General features: G+C 38.7%; 1 protein-coding gene across 1 annotated transcript; it reads left to right on the forward strand.

Moving 5' to 3' along the window:
- Positions 1-810: 810 nt before the first annotated feature.
- On the forward strand, positions 811-3835 carry LOC149397649 (VAMP-like protein YKT61). The gene is made up of 6 exons (XM_089615849.1): positions 811-1155; positions 1954-2051; positions 2457-2561; positions 2700-2765; positions 2873-2959; positions 3530-3835. The coding sequence occupies exons 1-6, from the start codon at positions 963-965 to the stop codon at positions 3578-3580; spliced, it is 600 nt and encodes a 199-aa protein (XP_089471975.1). The 5' UTR covers positions 811-962; the 3' UTR covers positions 3581-3835.
- The last annotated feature ends 17013 nt before the right edge of the window (positions 3836-20848 follow it).

Genomic DNA, 20848 nt, shown 5'->3' on the forward strand with positions numbered 1-20848 from the left:
TTTGTTTATGGACTAAAAGACTAAGGTTTTATCATAAAGCTTCAAACAAAGAAAGAATGAATGAACGTTTCAACTTTTTATTAATGAATAAGCAATTACAAGCAAGAGTCTTCGTAAGACTATATGACATCAAATATACATAAATAGACACTACTACTCTTCTTGTGGACACCATTGACAACATTAAATGACTAACTTAGACAAACAGATAATATAAGAACATCTACGAAATCGACGATCCTAAACATCTATTCCAAATGAGTCGTCTCATATTTCCAAAATTGCCATTGGTTTCATAAAACTTCGTTCTTATTTGTTTGTTAATTAAATTTTTTTTTTTTTTCCAGTTATTCATCATCGGATTTGAATCATGAAACCGTTCGCCAAATTGGAGACATGTATTTTGCTTTTTCGAATGGTAAATAATATTTACAGTCCAGCCATTCGATAGTAAATATTATTTACCATTCGAAAAAGAAAAATATATGTCTCCGATTTGGCGAACGATTTGAATCAGATTCAAATGCGATGATGAATAATTGAAAAAAATTTAAATTAACAAACAAATAAGAACGAAGTTTTATGAAATCAAAAGCAATTTTGAAAATACGAGAAATATGAGTTATTTTCCTGAATAAATGTATAATTGAGCTATAATTTAAAAGGCCAGTAGCCTAGTTGTTCGAATTTATGAAAGCAAAACGCGACATAAGGCGGCCCGATAAAAATCACGCCACGTACTAAAGTAACACACTAACAAAATAAACCCAATCACACCAGATCATGACCTCAATTTAGTAAAAGAACCGATCCGAATTTCTCTTTCTTTCCATTACTCTTTCCGTCATCACCTCTCTCTCTCTCTCTCTCAAATCACAGTTCTTCAGATTCTTCAATTCTCGCTTTCCTCTTCACAGTTTAGAGAGAGAGAGAGAGAAAGAGGACTTTCTAGCGAGATAAAGATGAAGGTCACTGCGTTGCTGGTTCTTAAGTGCGAACCCGCGGGATCGGAGCCGGTAATTCTTGCGAACGCCACCGATGTGAGCAATTTCGGGTACTTTCAGAGGTCAAGCGTCAAGGAATTCATTGTATTCGTTGGGCGTACGGTCGCCAAACGAACCCCTCCGTCTCAGCGCCAATCGGTGCAACACGAAGGTTTGAGATTGTTCAATTCATTTTGCTTTTGATTGAGTTGATTGATAACTTTCAATCTTGCAAAAAAAAAAAAAAAAGTATGTTGTGTTATGTGTGTGAAATTCGAAATGTTTGTTTGTGATCTGCGATTTGTCTGATCAGCTTGAGTTGATTTATCACTTCTAATTCTCAATCAGCTTGAATTTGGATTATTTTTAGATATTAATTGTTTCCCGTGTATCAGTTGGATGTAATAATTGTTTCTTTTGTAAATGTATATTTTTTTTTTCGCGTAGCTATGTTATTCACTTATTTGATAGAATATATATATATATATATATATATATATATATATATATATATATATTATATAAATATGTATATATATGTATATATGTATATATATGTATATATTACTTTATTAATGGTTGCGGGTCTTTTAAGAGAAAACTCAGGTTAGAATTTGTTTCTTAGGGTTTCGGGTGTTTAATTTGATTGGAAAATAAGGGTTTCTTTGTGTTTTGTGTCTGGTTGGTCGTTATGTTCTAAACTTTTGTTCAAACGTTTTTAGATAAATATGAGTTAAACTGTAAATTATACTTTTTTTTAGTGTTGGATTTTTTTATTCGCTTGAATGTTCAAGTGTTTTGTGCACAAGTTCTACATCTTGGAAACGATATTACTTCTGGTTGTGGAATTGGGTCTTTGGATTTTTGTATGAGACAAAGGGAGTGGTATTCTAGCAGGGTTAGTTTAGAGTCCTATGTTGTTTTTTGTTTGATCAGTGATTATGTCCGGTTGTTCATATGTTCTTTGCAGAGTACAAGGTTCATGCTTACAACAGAAATGGTCTTTGTGCGGTGGGATTTATGGATGACCATTACCCTGTTCGGAGCTCATTTTCATTGCTAAACCAGGTACTTTTGTGGCTGTTTATATATTTGAAACTACAATGTTAACAAAGGAATTATTTAGATAGATGTTTGGATGATATCAAGACATGTATTTCCACTTAGTATTTTCATGTGTGAAGTTTGTGTTTATCTATGCCTTTCCTTCGAGAGAACTCGAAATTCCCTTTTGGCTGTATTTTCTAATGCCTGAAATGTTGTTTTTTCCATTTTCCAAATGGGTCACAGTCGATAAAATAGCTTTATTCAATTATTTATAAAAGTATGCATATGGGTTTCTAGTTAAAAAGCTAAAACCTACATTAGATTTCAGGTATATATGACGCTTCATTGCTTCTTCTTTTTTTTTTTCTTTTTTTCTTTTTTTTTTTTAATTTCCCATTACTTTGCTGAAAAAATTGATTTCTACAGGTACTAGACGAGTATCAGAAAGCCTTTGGAGATTCATGGAGAACTGCTCAAGCAGATGGTACTCAAGCCTGGCCTTACCTAAATGAAGCTCTCATAAAATTCCAGGTATATAACTGGAGCTAAAAGAATGATCCTTTCTCAGTTTGATTAGACATCTGAAGGGTAATTCTTTCTCAAGTTTTAAAAAAGAATATATCATCTGTAAGGTCATTAACAACTTTGATCCTCTCTGATTTAATTCAGGATCCTGCGGAGGCGGATAAGTTGATGAGAATACAAAGGGAGTTGGATGAGACGAAAATTATCCTTGTAAGTACATCACAAGCCTCTCTTATCGTGATTTTTTTCTTTTTCATCCAGCTATTTTTTTTTTTTTCAGTTAATTTCTAGTCTCTGACATGTGCTTCTTGTTACAGCACCAAACCATTGACAGCGTGCTTGCTAGAGGTGAGAGATTGGACAGCTTAGTCGAGAAGAGTTCTGATCTCAGTGCAGCATCACAGGTTTGTCTTAACGTATCTACTTACAGATCTCGTGGAATTCTGTGTTAATGTGCCCTGTGGATGGCTTAAAATCTAGTAGTCAAACAAGGTTTCAACTCTGAAACGTCCAGGTAGAACTAAGATTCAAATCTTGTAATTATGTGAATCAGGGGTATTTCTGAACACAATGCACTAATATTCAATATAAACTCGGTTTACAATTTGAGAGCTGAACCAATTTCTCCGATTACACTACTATACTCGTAAGAAAAAGAAAACAATAAACTCGACAGCCCTTTTGCTAACCTTATGACTCATTTTAATGACTTCTTTATACTAAAATAAACTTTGAATAACTAAAACCGAAATTAGATAATTGAATGACTAATTACCCCTTCCGGGTCTAACGTTATGACATGTCATGCTGTGGTTCAGAAGTTGAGAAACAGGATCTATCTGTTCATGTGCCTGAATCTTAAGCTCTTAGTGAACAGTTTATCTCTCTGCATGTTTCAAGACAATTGTGCTGGTGCTGATTTTCCTTTTGAAAAAGCTATACGAGTACCTAATAGTGGATGTTTTGTGAATCAGATGTTCTACAAGCAGGCGAAAAAGACCAATCAATGTTGTTCGATCTTGTGAGCGCAAGAGGCGAGCAAAAACGAGCTCGGCATGTCTGTCTATGTTTTGAAGTTATTGGTGATTGTTATGTGTTAATACCATTTACCGATTGATTGCTTTGAAAGTACTCGGCGTAATTTCCCTCATTCTCTTGTGGATCTACGATCATATTTACCTAATATATTGCATAAATGTGTTTGTTTCTCATCCGCTTTGTGTAGTTTGTAATTTGCATGATATATAATATATATTCTCATTATTCTTTTGAAATTTGTCCATCTGAATCCATATAAGCCTTTGATCACACTGAATCAAAATTTTGTCTCCACCACAGGTAAAAGTCAAACACTAGCAATAGATGTTACACGAATTTAATAAGATAGGAAAAAAATAATAAATTTGGTCTTTCAAAATAGTAGTGTCCACAGTCAAAGTCAAACACTATAGCAAAGAATAGATAATTTGACACGAATTTTATAAAATAGGAAAAATAATATAATGATCTCTCAAAATAGATCATGACCAAATAAACTAAGTTAATTCATGTTCTAATCATATAATTATCATTTATGATAGAAATCCTTTTTATTTGTTTGGCTCGTAAAATATTAGTTCATATTTCAGTAGTTTCTTTGTAACATTCTTTAAGTATTTTAATTATTGACGGTAAAGTAGATGCATATCGTAGTACACTTATATGCCAATGTATTAATTTATACTATGGTTTTTGGTTCAGCACGGAATGAAAATGCTGGGATTTGTTGTATGGTAATTAGGATTTTTATCATGTTACTCAGTATACTCAAGTTGAATGATGTTTTTTTTTCACATATAAAAGGAACGACAATTTTACTTGGGTGATCGCCAATCTCCCTCTTTTGCTGCTATGTAATTGACTTCCAGTTGTATACCGGGTGATTCTATTGCTTCCACAGGGATGACCCTTTTCACGTTTGGATCCGACGTGGAGGCAAGTGCGGCCAAGGCGTCTACAGCCGTGTGCTCGCCTCGGGGAATCCTGGTTAGTTCAAACTTGTCGAACTGCTCAGCGAGATCACGAACAATGGATACGTAGTTCTTCATGTGTTCCTCGCGTGTATCAAAAACAGAGCTGAACTGATTGGCCACGAGCTGATAATCGCACAATGAATTCATGTTTTTCGCTCTAACACCTTTCGCAAGGCGTTTTCCAGCAATTAGGGCCTCGTATTCGACTTCGTTATTTGAAGCATCGAATCCCAATTGGAAGGACTGTTCGAGTACTTCTCTGTTGGAGAAACGAGCCGAATTCCGGTCCTGGACCCTTACTTTGAGGATGCTCCATCTGCATTGAGTGTCCAAACTCCCTCTGGTCTCAAGTCTTCCTCATGGTCGGTCAGGAGCTCAAATAGAAAGTCGGGGAGGACCTGAGACTTAGAGCATGTCCTCATCCGATATTCTATTTGATCAATATTCCGCATTGGTTTGGACTGTGGAGGACGGTACACAATAAATGGGTGGTCATTACTACTATGGGATGCGATTGGAAATACGGTCGTAATTTCCTTGCTGACACCACCACGGGTAATGCCAGTTTTTCGATAGCGGGATATTGGGTTTCCGCATCTTTGAAGCTCTAACTGATGTCAAAGATAGGTTTTTGATTTCCCACTTCCTCTCATACCAGTACGCCACTGAATGCGGTGGGTGATACATCAACATAAAGGTATATGGGTTCTCCTTCCACGGGCTTGGGCAACATGGATGGAGAAGCTAAATATTCCTTTAATTGCTGAAATGCCTTCTCACAAGCATCGTCCCATTTGAAATCCTTTCCGGTGTTTTTCTTGACACACTTAAAGAATGGGAGACATTTGTCTGTCGATTTCGAGATGAACCGGTTTAGCGTTGCTACCATTCCGGTCAATCGTTTAACCTCTCGTTTAATCTTGGGCGAGGGCATTCCTGTTAAGTCTAGGATTTGATTAAGGTTCGCTTTGATGCCGCGCTGGATCACTAAGTAACCCAAGAATTTCCCGACGATATCCCGAATGAACACTTCGTAGTATTTAGTTTCATCTGGTATTGGTTTAATACCTTGAAACATTCCTCGAGGTGGGCTATGTGATCCATGTCGCGGATAGACTTTACCAACATATCGTCGATGTAGAATTCCACGGTCCTAGTTTCTCTTCGAACATTTTGTTCACGAGTCCTTGATAAGTTGCGCCTGCATTTTTTAGACCAAATGGCATCACTTTATAACAATAGATTCCTCTATCTGTGATGAAAGTGGTTTTGTCTTGATCTTTGGGATGCATTAAGATTTGGTTGTACCTGAAAAATGTATCCATGAAAGATATGATCTTATGCCCAGCAGTTGCTTCAACCAACCGATCGATATGCGAAAGGGGAAAACTATCTTTCGGGCATGCCTTGTTAAGATCGGTGAAATCTACGCATACCCTCCATTTCCCATTCTTTTTCTTTACTATAACCGTGTTGGCTAACCAATCGGGGTATATTATTTCTCGAATTGATCCTGCCTTCTGGAGTCGATCTACTTCTTATTTGACTAATTTGGCGGGTCGAGCTTGCGTGTCTTTCACTACTACAAATTCAATTTCCTGATCCGGTTTGAAGCTTGGATCTACATTCAGCTGATGAGATGCAATGCTTACGTCAATTCTAGGAATATCTTCAATGGTCCAGGCGAAGATCGACTTATTCGCTTTTGAGAAACGAATGAGCTGTCATCTTGATTCGCCCTTCAGTTAGAAACCTATCCCTACCAACCGCTATGGATCGGACCCGTCGATCTGGATCTGCTAGGTGGTTAATTTTAGGCGTGGGTGATCTTGAGTTACAGGCTCGTTATCTCCATCCACATGTTCGAATGGTAAACTAGGTTTGTTGATAGACATTAATTGCTATTGATTGGGATGGTGTCCAAGTTTATACCTACTTAGATAGCATGATCGGGAGACCGATTGATTTCCTTTGATTTCCTTTACACCTTTCCGGGTAGGGAAATGGATGCATTGATGGTAAGTTGATGGGGCTGCCCTCATGGAATGAATCCATGGCCTTCCGAAACTCATGTTGAATGTCGAGGGGCAATCTAACACGACGAACTCAATGTGCTTGTTCTCGCCGCCTGCGTAGAAGGCAAATTTTATAGACTCGATCGCTGAGGTCAACTTTCCGTCGAATCCAATGACTTCTACCGAACCCTTCTCGACCTCGAATTCGTTTATGTCCATCTTTCTTAGAGTGATTAGATAGATAACGTTGACGGAACTCCCGTTATCGACGAGAATTCGAGATACTATATAGTTTGATACATCTAGAGTCAGGACGAGTGCGTCGTCGTGGGGGCCATCCAACAACCAAGACTCGCTTTTCCTTAACTCGATCATATCGTCAGGTCGATTGGTGGGACACTTGACAGTGGTCCCGATGGCAGCCCGACGTTGTTGAGCCTTAGAATTCACTGACTCTTTGCAGAGTAGAGATCCTCTTATGATGCAATCGACTCATTTCTTAGGGGCTTCTGCCGGGAGAGATGCCCTTTCCTCGGAGCGTTCACGCTTTCTGTGTGACGGCCCACCTCGAAGAGGGGGAAGCTCGCCTATATCCACGCATCCTAGCTCGCCACGTGCAAAATTTACTGCGTCTTCCAACACTTTGTGCCTGGAGGAAAGTGTTGACACTTCTTTCATCACGGTCTGGTACGATCGATCCTTAGCTACGGCTCTCTCGATGAGGACCTCCAGTATTGATTTTCACTCGGAGATCAATTCCAAGCCATATGCAGGGGTTGTCGGGGACAATGATTCCATGGGGTTGGTGTGGTAGGAAAGAAGGTTTTTATTTTATTTTTTTAATTTAGGAATTTAGACTTGGAGTTTAAGGAAAAATGATGAGATTTCTACAGACGGTACCAAACTGTTGATGCGATAAATCACACCAAAGCAGTCACGAAAGTTGTAGTTAAAACAGGTCGATTTAGATTTATAAATGAGCCTCAATTCTCTGTAACAAGAATAAATTCGATCTCTCAAAGAACTATAAAATAAATGCGTAATTTAAATGAAGACGAAAATAGAATGTAAGAATAGCTCGTGGATTTTTGTATTAAGATCGCTTGTAAACAGTACAAAGGTTGAATTTTGATAACAATGATAATATCCAGAAAGTAACGTGCCCGAAAAGGGCCTAGTTGTCATATATTTATAGTCTAAGAGGGTCAGCAAGCAAGCTCCGGGTCCGTTCGGGACACGCGTGCGTCATCAGTTGGAGCTCACTATCGCATATTGAGTCACCTGGTGCGAGAGACCTATTCGTGTGAGGGGCGGTTGCGAATTGATCTTGCTGTCGAGCACTCACCGCCCGAGTCATCAACAGGCAGTTATCTTTTGTTGATGATCGAGCTGAGGATCGATCTTGTCGACGGGCCTATGCCTTGATTAAACCTACTAAAGATAAAAGGCATGGACTTGGGCCCAATAAACTTGTATTGGGCCAAATCTCTTGTTTGTTAGATGGATGACGAAGTCTAACATCAACAATATATATGCATGAGTGTGGCGTTAATATTAATGTGTGTAAATATGTATAGGCGCATATATATATATATATATATATATATATATATATATATATATATATATATATATAACTATGTGTGTACCCGAGGTGTACGTGATATTATACCTAAAATATAATATATAGGATATGTACATGGGATATAATTTGTTAACGTCACTACTACAAATGTTGGATTACACAACAGATATTCCACAACGGAACACAGTACTTGTTTTATAGTACTTGTTTTATTTTTAGAAGTAGTTAAAGGATGTTTATGGCTGTTATGCCTTTACAAAAAGTGCTCAAAATTATGATTATATTTATTGGAATTTTTAGAAAAGTTTTTCTAGAGTTTTAATAATTTTTTTTTCCGAAACCCTTATAACCAAGGGTATTTTAGTAATTTCACGTTGAATGCCGCTTCTGAAACTTTCGAGAACCTAGAGCATGTCTTGAATCCTTTTCTTATATGATTTTAGATAGTCTTTTTTTTTTCTTTTCAGATTAGGTATCAAATCAAGTAGAACTTTCACTTCCGTCTTTGATCAAAGAACTTTATTCCCGATTTGTCAAGGTGATAATAATCTCACTACAAACAGAGTAGTTCAAAATTAAATATGATGATCGCGTAATTCAAGATATGGTTTGATTATAGCTTTATGTGTTTGATTATGTGTTTCGTTATTTGATTGCGTGATTGATTCTAGTAGTTTGTTATTTATGTTTTGTAAGCTATGTGATGCTAAGTTAAAGTAGATTTGAGAACACATGTTTTATTCTTTAGTCGTGTTTTCTTTATAAGAGCATATGTATGAAAGTGTTTATGCACATGTCATAGCTGTATGTAACGTAATTCTCAAAGTGAAAAGATAGATATAAGCAAGGGAGTCGTACCACCTCGAGAGGTGTTAGAGAGAAGTTTCCTGGGCCGAGACTCAAATGGGGAAATTTCTCGGGCTGATGCCCTAATATGTTTATTAGATAGAGCTAAGTGTGGGACATTGCAAACCCATATCTTCGTCTCTAAAGTGCGCACTATAATATCTACGACTACCGTAGGGCACACCGAACTAAAAATTGATAGAATCAAGAAAAGAAATATCAAGTCACCAATTAGTTTTAAAATACTAATAATGGTTCATGCTTTGCATTACTCTTTTATTTTTTGAGCTTTATATTACTCTCGCCGAGCGTAAACTCATCTCTTCAGAAAAAAATATGTATTTGTATTGTAGGTAAACAACTTGCAAAGAACTGGGCAGAGCGGACTAGCGGCATTGATAGCGAGAGGGTTGGGTTGTGGTTGTCATTCATGAAATAAGTATTCCGCTACGATTCTGTAAGGAATAAATTTTAAGGTTTTTGTTTTCATTTATTTGAAGTTATGAAGTTTCAAAGAGTTTTCTAATTTGGTTGAGATTTATATCATGGATTATGTTTTATTATTTTGCTACTATGTTTGGTTTAATATTTGTATTTCATATTTTTAGTTTTGGTTAAATATTTATCAGGATATTTTTGAAGTGCAATCTATATTTTTCTTTAATGCCTTTGTTTCTTTTTAAAATCTTAAAAATTTTGCTTCGCCTTTGTATGATGTGTTTTAAAAAAATATCCACCTAAAGAATTTTCTAAAGTTTAAAAAGTAAGATGAGTAAGATGGTCCAAAAAGTCGGGTCGTCACAGGTATATCATATGCAAAAAGGATATGTGCACGTGAAAGCCGATGGGTATTGTGCAGTAGTATGATATGTGATAGATTATGTCTTACGAGAGTAAACACTTTTGCATGCGTGTGGTTCGAACAGATGGCCATCGATGAGCTGCACCATGGGTCATTGGGCACATCTTTAAAGATAAGTATACTATCAGTTCTATGGCTGAGTATTCGGCACATAACGTAAGAGAGGAAGCCAAGACAAGATGAGGTGTTAGCATATCGTACTAGAAGGCTTGGAGATCCAGAGAGAAAGCTATTGCATACGTGAAGGGTACACCGGTACAATCTTATCAGAGATTACCGTCTTGGCTATACATGTTAAAGAAAAAGAATCTTGACTTTGAATGACTTTGTGAAAGATGGAGACAAATTCAAGTACGCTTTCTTTTTTATTGGAGCGTGCCGTAGAGGATTCACTCATGTCAGGCCGTCATATGGACGGTGCATTTTTATAGACAAAACATGTTGGACAATTGCTCTGCATAATTTCAATGGATGCGAATTCACAGTTATATCCACTTGCATTTGGGGTTGTAGACAACGAGTGTCATGCTTCGTAGATTTGGTTTTTGAGGAAGTTGAGCGAAGTTATCGGTGAAGACGTACTAGATTTGGCATTCATAACTGATCGACATGTTAGCATCATACATGGTGTCGAAGTTGTGTTCCTTGTTATCCCTCATGGAGCATGCTACCATCATTTGCGACTGAATGTCCAACATAAGTTCAAGATTGATCATTGTCACATTGAACTCCACGACGCTGCTTACGCTTTCAGTAAAACAGAATTTGAAGCTCACTTTAGACAGTTGAGATAAAAATATATTTGAGATGACAAAGTATCTGGAGGAATTGGGTTTTGATATGTGGGTCAGAGCATTCTTTCCTAGAAAATGGTAAAATTCTACTATACCTTTATCAATATGAATTTTTTTCTTAATTTTATAACTTTGTTAATTATATAGAAGTTGCTATTTTTTATATGTAAGACCTAATGACAAGCAACAATGCAGAAAACTTCAAAAATAAAATGGGGAATGCTAGAACGTTTCCAATTCCAACGTTGCTTGAGTTCATTCGATTCACACTCCAATTTGGTTTTTTGATCGAGAAGAGATCGCTCACAAATTGACAACAACATGGAAAAATGATCTCGCAAATCTAAATAATAAGACACAGTATGTCAATGCGTATAGAATTGGTGTATATGAGTGTCATGTTATAGACGTAAGATATGATTTTGATGTAGATTTGATAGCGAAAACATGCACTTGCTGACTACTACAACAATTAGGCATCCCGTGCGAGCATGCCATCGCATCTGCCCAACACGGAAGTGTCGACGTTTACTTGTTATGCAGTCACTTCTATTTATGCAGTCACTTCTATTTGAAGGAGACTTGGATTGAGATGTACAAGGAAGCCATATATCCTGTTGGGAATAAAGAACAGTTGAACATTCCGGGTGAGATAAAAAATATGACGGTTGATGTAACACTTTAAAATTAACAAGGCGGTCCCAAAGAAAAGTAAACAAGGAAATCTATACTCATCTCAGGGTGAAAATGTTGTTATTCGCCGAAAATGTGTCAAATATGATGGTATAGGTCATAACAGGAAGACATGCACTTGAAGGGATTAAGAGCATTGTATTTGGTTCTTTTATCATGTCGAGAACTTTCGATTTTTTTAATGAAGTTTAAAACTTTTGAAAAAAAAAATTATGAAGTTTATAACTTTTGATTTCGTTTTCATTTTTTGAAGTTTAGAACTTTTCAAGTTTTTTTTATGAAGTTTAGAACTTTATTATCCAAAACATATTCTAGATAAAATCCTTATTTATTGACATATTATATCCAAAACTAAATCCTAATTTTTTGACGTATCATATCCAAAATATATCGAAAACAAAATCATAATTTTTTAACATATTAAATCCAAAACATATCGAAAACAGTATCCTATTTTTTTTCATATCAATCCATAACAAAATGTGATACAACAGATCTCAAAGAATCTACTCTTGATAAAATAAGTCTGTACACCATTTCTTCCTAAACGTCCTCGTGTTCGTACTTTGGAGTGTTTCAAACGACAAGCCGACATGTATGTGATCCACATACTTGACTGCAAACACCCTGCAATCACCACTGAAAAAAGTGTGCTTAATTAAAAAAAACACTAAAAGATAAAGTATTCAATTTTCTTACCTGTCTATACACTAGGGGATATTCTGGTCGACTAGCCATATGAATTGTGGAAGTGTAAATTCTCCGCTCTCTAGCTCTCGACATGCCATGTGGTGCTCGCTCCCGGACAGTAACCGCATGTAGAGTTCGAATCCAAGATTAAGTAATATTTTAACTTTTACTAACCTCCATCATCTCAGTGAAAGCATCTAATGTGATTTCATCTCAACGAGGTCCTTCTGGAAATCCATTACGATAATGGTCCACTCTTCTAAGTCGACTCGTAAGGTGAACCAATGAAGATTCTTGAAGTTGACTAAGAACAATATCTATCATGCACGCATCCATGGCAAGACATTCAAATTTTTGTAGCCGGTCATCAGGATCAACACGGATCTCTGATCCCATTCCACGACTGTGAGCTCTTTGCCTTCGTCGGCGGCTCTTTTCATGTTCTCTTCTAGCTGTTGGTGATTATTCACTTCAACATAACCATGCAGAATAAATTAATTACGCTACTTAGAAAATTAATCAAAGTTCTTTAACAAGATCAAGATTTATTTATTTAATATCAAACCATGAAAGCAATTATCAAGAAACTGAATTGATGATACGAGTTATTAGAAAACTTACGAGTTTCTCCTTAAGCTTCTTCATCGGCTTCTTCTTCTTCTTCTTCTTCTTCTTCTGCTCGTCTTCCTCTCCAATCTTTGAGCTCCGACCTGATCCCCGGGATATCTAAGAATCTCTTGGATCTCCGTGGATGACAGAGTAGTCTTCCGAATCATAATCTCCGGACGAACAACAATAAAGTGTGGGCACACTCAATTAATCTCACAAGATCTAATTATAGAGTTTCAGATCTACTCTTCTTTTTCAAGAATGGAATCACAAAATTCAGAGCGACATGTAGAGAGAAGAAAATTCGTCCACCTTTATGATGTTGGATGAATTTTTGCTTCTTCTGTTGTGTGTCTATTACGTTCTCCTTGACCCCTATTTATAGTGTTAGAAAGGAGATATTCTAAGAAGCTCATAGAGATATTTTATTCTCTTTTATTCTTTCCTATTTTGTAGTTAAGCATGAACCATTGTATCTTGATTACAAATAATATTTTTTCACTCATCCATCAGATAAGAATCTAGGATATTATATTTCCTTATTTTCTCCTATATTTAAGGAATTTAGATATTAGAGAATTATGATGACAATATCTTATTTTCTTATTTAATGGGAGATAATATCTCTACCATTATTATTCTCCTAGTTATTAGGAAATTAATTATGAGACAGAATAAATGACAATATCTTATTTCCTTATTTCATGGAGAGAAAATATCTCAACCATTATTATTCTCTCTCTTATTTAATTAGTTACCTGATTTCTTTTCCACAAATCTAGCAATTAATTAAAGAGTGAATATTTGGTAATTAATACCCATAGTAGGCGCCCAACTTCATGGTCATCAGCTAAGGAATTTTGAATTTTACAAGGTCCATAAGGCCAAACATAATTTTTTTTAATTATTTACTTGATCTAACAATATATAATGAATTCACAATAAATGTTTAATTCGGACAATAAACAAATTTCCGAATCAATGCTGCTAAACAATTTACAGCTGTAAGATTGTAATAATAGTGAATAATCTTTATCTTTATTATTTGTAGAGAGTTCTTGTCCGCCTTAATCAAAACCGAATTAGGGACTATGGACCTAGTAACAGAAGCTCCTACAAATCCGATTAAAAGATGAAATAGTCCTTTCTCTTTTCAATCGATTCGTTCAATCTTGTTCAGTACTCCATAAAGTAATCCAAGACTGCACTCTCCTTATTACTATAATTATATTTACTAATCGTGATGAGTGTCCACTGATCTAGTAAAATCGTGATCAAGATCCTCTGGTTCATCTCGTATCGAGTAAAGTCAATTATTCCGTTATACATTTCCTGATACATATATACCCCAAGCACCATTGCTTCTCCAGCGAATGATTTTTCCGTATTACTTATAACGAAAGTGCTAGCAATCTATCAGTTCTAAAATCAACCCTTAGGTGAGTGAACATTGGCATTCTTTCAAGAAGGTTGGATTCCATATCTGTCAACCACTTTCTTCTCTAATCACGTTCTGGATTCCCAAGACATAAGTATCCCCAGCGTCTCACTAACCTTTAACGTCAAAGAACTCGGCGATATGACCTAGAAGTCCATGATCACTTCAAGATTTAGATCAAGTCTCACTGTGGCTATCATAGCGACCTTCGTTAGTGTGTCGTAACAGTACTTAAACGACACATCAACAACCAAAGTCTGTCCAGACCGTATACTTACCACAAGTGCAAAATGCTCCCACAAAGTGATCAACCTTCACTTATGTTTCACATATATAAGTTTAGATACAGCTATCCAGGCATGTATCAATCATCAACCATGTTTTAGCTCACCGCCCGAACTCAGATGCCCAACATGTGATTTAGATCATCAAATGGAGCAAGAGCTTCTCTACAATTCGGGCTTGAATCTAACATTGTTCACCAAGCTCGTCAACACTTGCGTGCTCCATCAGACCTACTCTACAGCATGAAAGAAGTATGCTCATGATTAATTATCCTAAAAAAAATTTAGGATATCTTTAAACATGAACTTTAAGGTACTATACCAACATTCTTCTTCTTTTTCTCAGGCTCAGCCAAGTACAAAGGACAATGCCTCTTCGAATGACCATCAGTGTTGTAGTGGTGGCATTTACCAATGCTTTTACGCTTCTTCTCTTTTTCTTTTCCACTCCTCTTGAAGTTTCTCCTTTTGTTCTTGGCGGGACCTTTCCCCTTCGAAGTACTAGGGTGTGCCTTATATGACTCAGCACCAGAAGTGCACTTCTTCTTGGTTTTCGGCGAAGAACTCTTGTCTGCAGAGTTAGCTGGACCCTTTGTTCTTCCCATGTCGAGTTATAGACTCGAAAGTCTGTAACTCATTCAATAGCTGAGACAATCCAAAATGCAATTTATTCATTATGTAATTGGATGTAAACTATATGAATTCACTTGAAAGGGTATTCAGAATGATTCCCACCCGAGTAAACTCATCTATCTGTACCCTTTGGAGTTCAGCTTCGGTGAAGTAGTTTGTCATTTTCATGACATGATCCATCACCGGAGTTCTCGTAATCATCCTAGTACTAGTGCACTTATGGGTGAGTTCAATGCGGGCTTGCTCGCTCTAAATCCCAAACATTTCTTGCAGCGAGTCAAGGATCTCCTCAGCGGTCTCCTTTCCTTCCATCTTGATCCGCAATGCATCAAATATGCTTGCAAGCATGTATGCCATGGATTTGTTATTCGCCATGGTCAACTTGTCATAGTCTTCCCTTAAGTTCTTGGAGGCAGCATGACAAGGATAAGGATGTCTCTCTTCAGTGAGGATAAAGCGGATGCTTTCATTCACCAGCACAATGTTCAAGTTCGACTTCCACTTAGGGAAGTTTTTATCAGAGAGAAAGCTTAGTCCATACAGCCTAGAGAAGTTCTAGGCCACACAGAGATCCACTCATCCCACCTATCGCCAGAGAGATAACCTTGGTACTGGAATCTAGAAAAGCCCTTCCGTTCGGAGTAGACCACCATGGCGTTCAATTAAGAAGACTCGTCGGTCACGAGGGGATCTTTCATCCTCACGGTGATGTCATCAATGTTGGAGGCCTATGACTCAATATACTTTTAGTATTTTAATTTCTTAGCATTAAACATTAATCTAGGTGATACACTCGGGTTTACTATATCATATAAAAAACCAAAGTGATTCTAAGCTACCCTTAAAAACATGAGTTTTGATATAGCTTAATTATTAGGAATTTCGTGACATCTAATCATATGATTATCCTAATAGTATTCCATCACAGAAAAGCTCCCAGTAGGGTAGGAAATGACTAGGCCTTTCAATAACCTCCCAGCTTAGCTTCTTATCGGCTTTATGATCAAGCTCTCCAATCCGTTCAACTCATTCATTAAAACAATCCTAATCCAATTGGATACTTTAAATAAACGAAAGCCCATGATAACCATTAACCCACGAAACAATTTCTAAGTTATAGCATACGAGCATGGTTCAGTAATTAAATAAACAAGCAAACATGATTTGATTCGGTTTGATCGTTTCTTATTTGATCCTATAAATAAAAACAAGGTGACCCCAATACGCTTGGCCCATGGATTCAGTTTGGGCCCATTCACGAGGTCCCATGAAAAATAAATCAATATGAAATTATTTATTTTTTCATATTTTCCGAAAATAAATTAATTTAGGGCCCATTACTATGTCCCATTGAAATATAAATTGATATCATAATCATTTACTTTTTTATGTTTTAAATTAAAAAATCATTAGGGCTCAACCCATACAATTAAATAAATAAAAAATTTAAAAAATTATTATTTTTAATTAGTCGGCCCGTGGGCCCACTTGGCTACCGGGCCTTAACCTGGAGGATCCCACCATCCCTAACCAGCCATGGTAGGGCTGGAATTGTTTGAACAAGAGCCGTCACAAAGGACGGCTCGGAGGAGGGCCTTGTGCTCGTTCGTCCATCGCCTTGCCGCCATGGTCTCGTGAGTCGTCGAGGCTGCTCCGGGTCTTTGTCGTGGTTCATCGGTGGGTATGAGTTACGGGTTTATGGTCGTTGTTGTCGCTGTTTTCCGGACAACTATTTAGGAGCCAAAGACGGTTAGACCCAAGGCCAGACCAAGTGGTCTCGTCTTGACTCGAGCGTGTCGGGCTTGGTATCCCAAGCCGTCCCTTAGCTGTGGATGTCCCTTGAGTTCGTCAGAGTACCTGAAAAGGAGTAGAGAACACGTGAACTACAAAGGGGAAACAGGGGGGGTGCCCCTGTTTACCTCTCCGACGCTCAACATTAGTGTGATTGAGGTGGAGTATAGAGGTTTTGGGGGTGTTTAGAGGCCGAGACTTGAGAGAAACGAGCGAGGTACGAGTTCGACAGCGTTTCAGTACTCAAGAATGGATTACTTGGGTCAAGGGAAGGACCCTTGTATTTATAGGCAGCCAAGGGGTGGTTGGGAGCAAGGTTTGAAATCTCGCGCGAGATGGAGGTATCTCGCGCGAGATCTCGTTTCTCGCAGGGGCGCGAGAGCGAGATGTTTATCTCTCGCGAATTGTATAAATTTCGCAATATCTCGCTCAAATCTCGCACTTCTCGCGAGTAAAAAAATTTGGACTGTTTTTTGGGCCCGTCACAGGCCCAAATGACAATAAATGTAGCCAAATTTTTGAGGTAATATTGCCCAACACACTCAAGCTATTTATAGCTATTTCATTATTAAAATGTACATTTTACTTCCGATGTGGGACTCTTTTGCAATGTGATAGACTGCCACCTTGCACACATATGCGTTGTCACACACAAGTTACTTGCTTTTTTTTTTCTTTGACTTGTCAAACACTGAGTAAAAAACAAACTGAATAAAAAACAAAAACAATACAAACATGGGTTGCAATGTGCCACATAATTGCTCGTAGACATATATGTGTTGCTATTTTTTTTTTTTGCTAAAATATGTGTTGCTATTTCTAATACACGTTTTTTAACAAGAGAATATACTTGCTTTTTTTTTCTTTGTCAAACACATAGTCACATACTATCTAAATATAATAATATGAGTAAAAAAAATACATTATGTACAAAAAAATATATGTTTTTCCTTATACAATTAAACTTTAAAAACATATATATATATATATATATATATATATATCTGGCATATTTTTTTTCCTACAATTGTCATTTAATTTTTTTAATCAATTATTAAGAAAATAAAAAAAGGCAAATGTATGTTTTATTTTATGTAATTAATTTAGTTTTGGATTTGTATTATAATAGTACATAGTGTAAATGGAAACACTTTTATTTACTTGTAATTTCGTGACTGAATTGTGTTTTATGTGTTCGATACTCTAAGATTTTAAATTTATATTTAAGAAATATGTCTATGTATAAAAATTCTATGTTAAAATTTTCTTTGTATACATGAAAATTGAAAAGTATTTTTTTAAAATTTATTTATTGTTCAAATACCCCGCGGAATACCCTTTTTTTTACGGTATACCCCGCGAAATGCGATTTACCACGCGGTACGAGATACCCCGAACGTTCATCAAATACCGCGGAATACCACGGTACGGGACGAGATACCCCGAAAATTCGAAGTGCGGTACGACCGCGAGATGCGAGATTTCAATCCTTGGTTGGGAGACCCCTTGGCCGAGTGAACTTGCTTGGTTCGGCCATTGAGTGGCTGGGTCGGCCAATGGCCGAGTGAACATGGTGGTGAGGTTCACTCGGCCATTGGCCGAGTGAAAAGCTTGGGCCGGCTGAGGTTCACTCGGCCATTGGCCGAGTGAACTGCTGGAAGGTTCACTCGGCCAATGGCCGAGTGAACTGCAGGGGCAGCTGGATGGTTCACTCGGCCATTGGTCGAGTGAACTGCTGGAAGGTTCACTCGGCCAATGGCCGAGTGAACTGTCTTGGCGGCTGGAGGGTTCACTCGGCCATTGGCCGAGTGAACTGCTGGAAGGTTCACTCGGCCAATGGCCGAGTGAACTGTCTTTGCGGCTGGAGGGTTCACTCGGCCATTGGCCGAGTGAACTGCTAGAAGGTTCACTCGGCCAATGGCCGAGTGAACTGCCTTGGTGGCTGGAGGGTTCACTCGGCCAATGGCCGAATGAACTGCCCAATAGCCGAGTGAGCCATTGACCTGGCCATTGGTTTGGACCGGCCCCTGGTTGGGTCGGGGTTTCGAAGCCCGAGACCTCGCACCAGCCACGTGGATTGAAGAGATGCCTTTGTCCTCGTCGGCCCTAGACGGGCCGACGACATTAGCCCCCCGAGTTTCCGGTCGAGCGTAGATCGAGTGGAAACTCAAAATCTACGCTTTTATACGGATGCGGGATGAACGCTCTCGGGTTTGCGTCACGAGGAATGGCCTTCGCGTGTCGCGAAGGACGGCCTTTGGGCGTCGCGAGGGACGACTTATTGTTTCGGGTTGATCGTGCGCGGCTTATTTTCTCGATCTACCAGTGAGGGCGTGATCGATTAGCACGGCCTCATTGTGTTGTGCGCGTCTTGTTTTCTCGACTTGCCAATGAAGGCATAATCAATTTGCACGTCTTTTTTGTATTGTGCGCGTCTTATGTTCTCGATTCGCCACCGAAGGCATAATCGATTTGCACGTCTTTTTTGTATTGTGCGCGTCTTATGTTCTCGATTTGCCAACGAAGGCATAATCGATTTGCACGTCTTTTTTGTATTGTGCGCGTCTTATGTTCTCGATTTGCCAACGAAGGCATAATCAATTTGCACGTCTTTGTTGTATCGTGCGCGTCTTATGTTCTCGATTTGCCACCGAAGGCATAATCGATTTGCACGTCTTTGTTGTATTGTGCGCGTCTTATTTTCTCGATTTGCCAACGAAAGCATAATCGATTTGCACGTCTTTGTTGTATTGTGCGCGTCTTATTTTCTCGACTTGCCAATGAAGGCATAATCAATTTGCACGTCTTTGTTGTATCGTGCGCGTCTTATGTTCTCGATTTGCCACCGAAGGCATAATCGATTTGCACGTCTTTTTTGTATTGTGCGCGTCTTATGTTCTCGATTTGCCACCGAAGGCATAATCGATTTGCACGTCTTTTTTGTATTGTGCGCGTCTTATGTTCTCGATTTGCCAACGAAGGCATAATCGATTTGCACGTCTTTGTTGCGTTGTTTTTTTTTTGTCGAGCGAGCGAGCTCTAGTTTCGTTGAGCATTGTTTCCCATTAGCCCCCCGAGTTTCTCGTGTACTCGTAGAGGAGACTAGAAATTATAATGCAACAAGATAAAGACTTCGAGGTGAAATGTAATCTAATTACCATGTAGAAACAGTCAAAAATTACATCCCTAGGCCATTGGCCGTATTGAAATTCGAGATTGTCTTAAAACTGGAAATAAAATGACATAATGAGAAACGGGAGCGGGCTTCCACTGCCGTGCAAACTTCTGCAGCTTGACCGAGCTAGAGGATGGCGCTCACCATCTTTTCCTTCCCTTTCCCGTCCACGCCTTGGATGTAGCACATCCTCGCCATCGATTGGTCTCCCAACATGATGGCAATCCCCTTCTCAGTTGGGAACTTCATCATCAGGTGGTAGGTGGACGTTATGGCCTTCAGCCGGTTGAGAGTCGGGCGGCCGATGATGATGTTGTATGCCGAGGGCTGGTCCACAACTAGGAAGGATACGATGCGAGTGACCTCGAGCCCCCCCGGTGTTCCGAAGGTGACCGGGAGGTCGATGGTTCCTTCCGTCATGACCCTCTCCCCGGAGAAGCCGAAGGGTGGGGTCGAGATTGGGGTCGGTTTCAGTCCGGTCAGCTTCATCCTGTCCAACGCTGATTTGAAGATGATGTCGGCCGAGCTGCCGTTATCAATCAGGATTCTTCGGACGAGATTGTTGGCGACCGGGGCCGAGACGAATATTGCGTCATTGTGCGGGTGGAGAACTCGTGTCGCCTCTTGGTCGGTGAAGAACATGGACTCGAACGGGGCCGGAGGGGGAGCCTCGTACGTATGGTTGATATAGTGCGCAACTTTTCCTCGGGAAACCTCGCGCACGTACTTCTTCCTTTGCGTGGACGAGTCCCCAAACTCCGGGCGACCCATGATCGAGCCCACGACATGCCGCTGTGAGCTCTCCGGTTCTTCAATCGCTGCCTGGTCTGTGACAGTCACCGTCGTTGGACCCTTCCTCCCTTGCC

Source organism: Urtica dioica, chromosome 5 (assembly GCF_054948205.1).
Source record: "Urtica dioica subsp. dioica isolate 48M chromosome 5, U.dioica_male_clone48M_v1_H2, whole genome shotgun sequence".
Taxonomy (NCBI): domain Eukaryota; kingdom Viridiplantae; phylum Streptophyta; class Magnoliopsida; order Rosales; family Urticaceae; genus Urtica; species Urtica dioica.

What these genes read in the sequence shown, in the direction of transcription:
- LOC149397649 (XM_089615849.1), top strand. Translation starts at nt 963, where the DNA reads ATGAAGGTCACTGCGTTGCTGGTTCTTAAGTGCGAACCCGCGGGATCG. An exon ending in AAGCTCTCATAAAATTCCAG is followed by an intron (nt 2,562 to 2,699) that starts GTATATAACTGG and finishes GATTTAATTCAG; the next exon opens with GATCCTGCGGAGGCGGATAA. An exon ending in ATCTCAGTGCAGCATCACAG is followed by an intron (nt 2,960 to 3,529) that starts GTTTGTCTTAAC and finishes TTTGTGAATCAG; the next exon opens with ATGTTCTACAAGCAGGCGAA.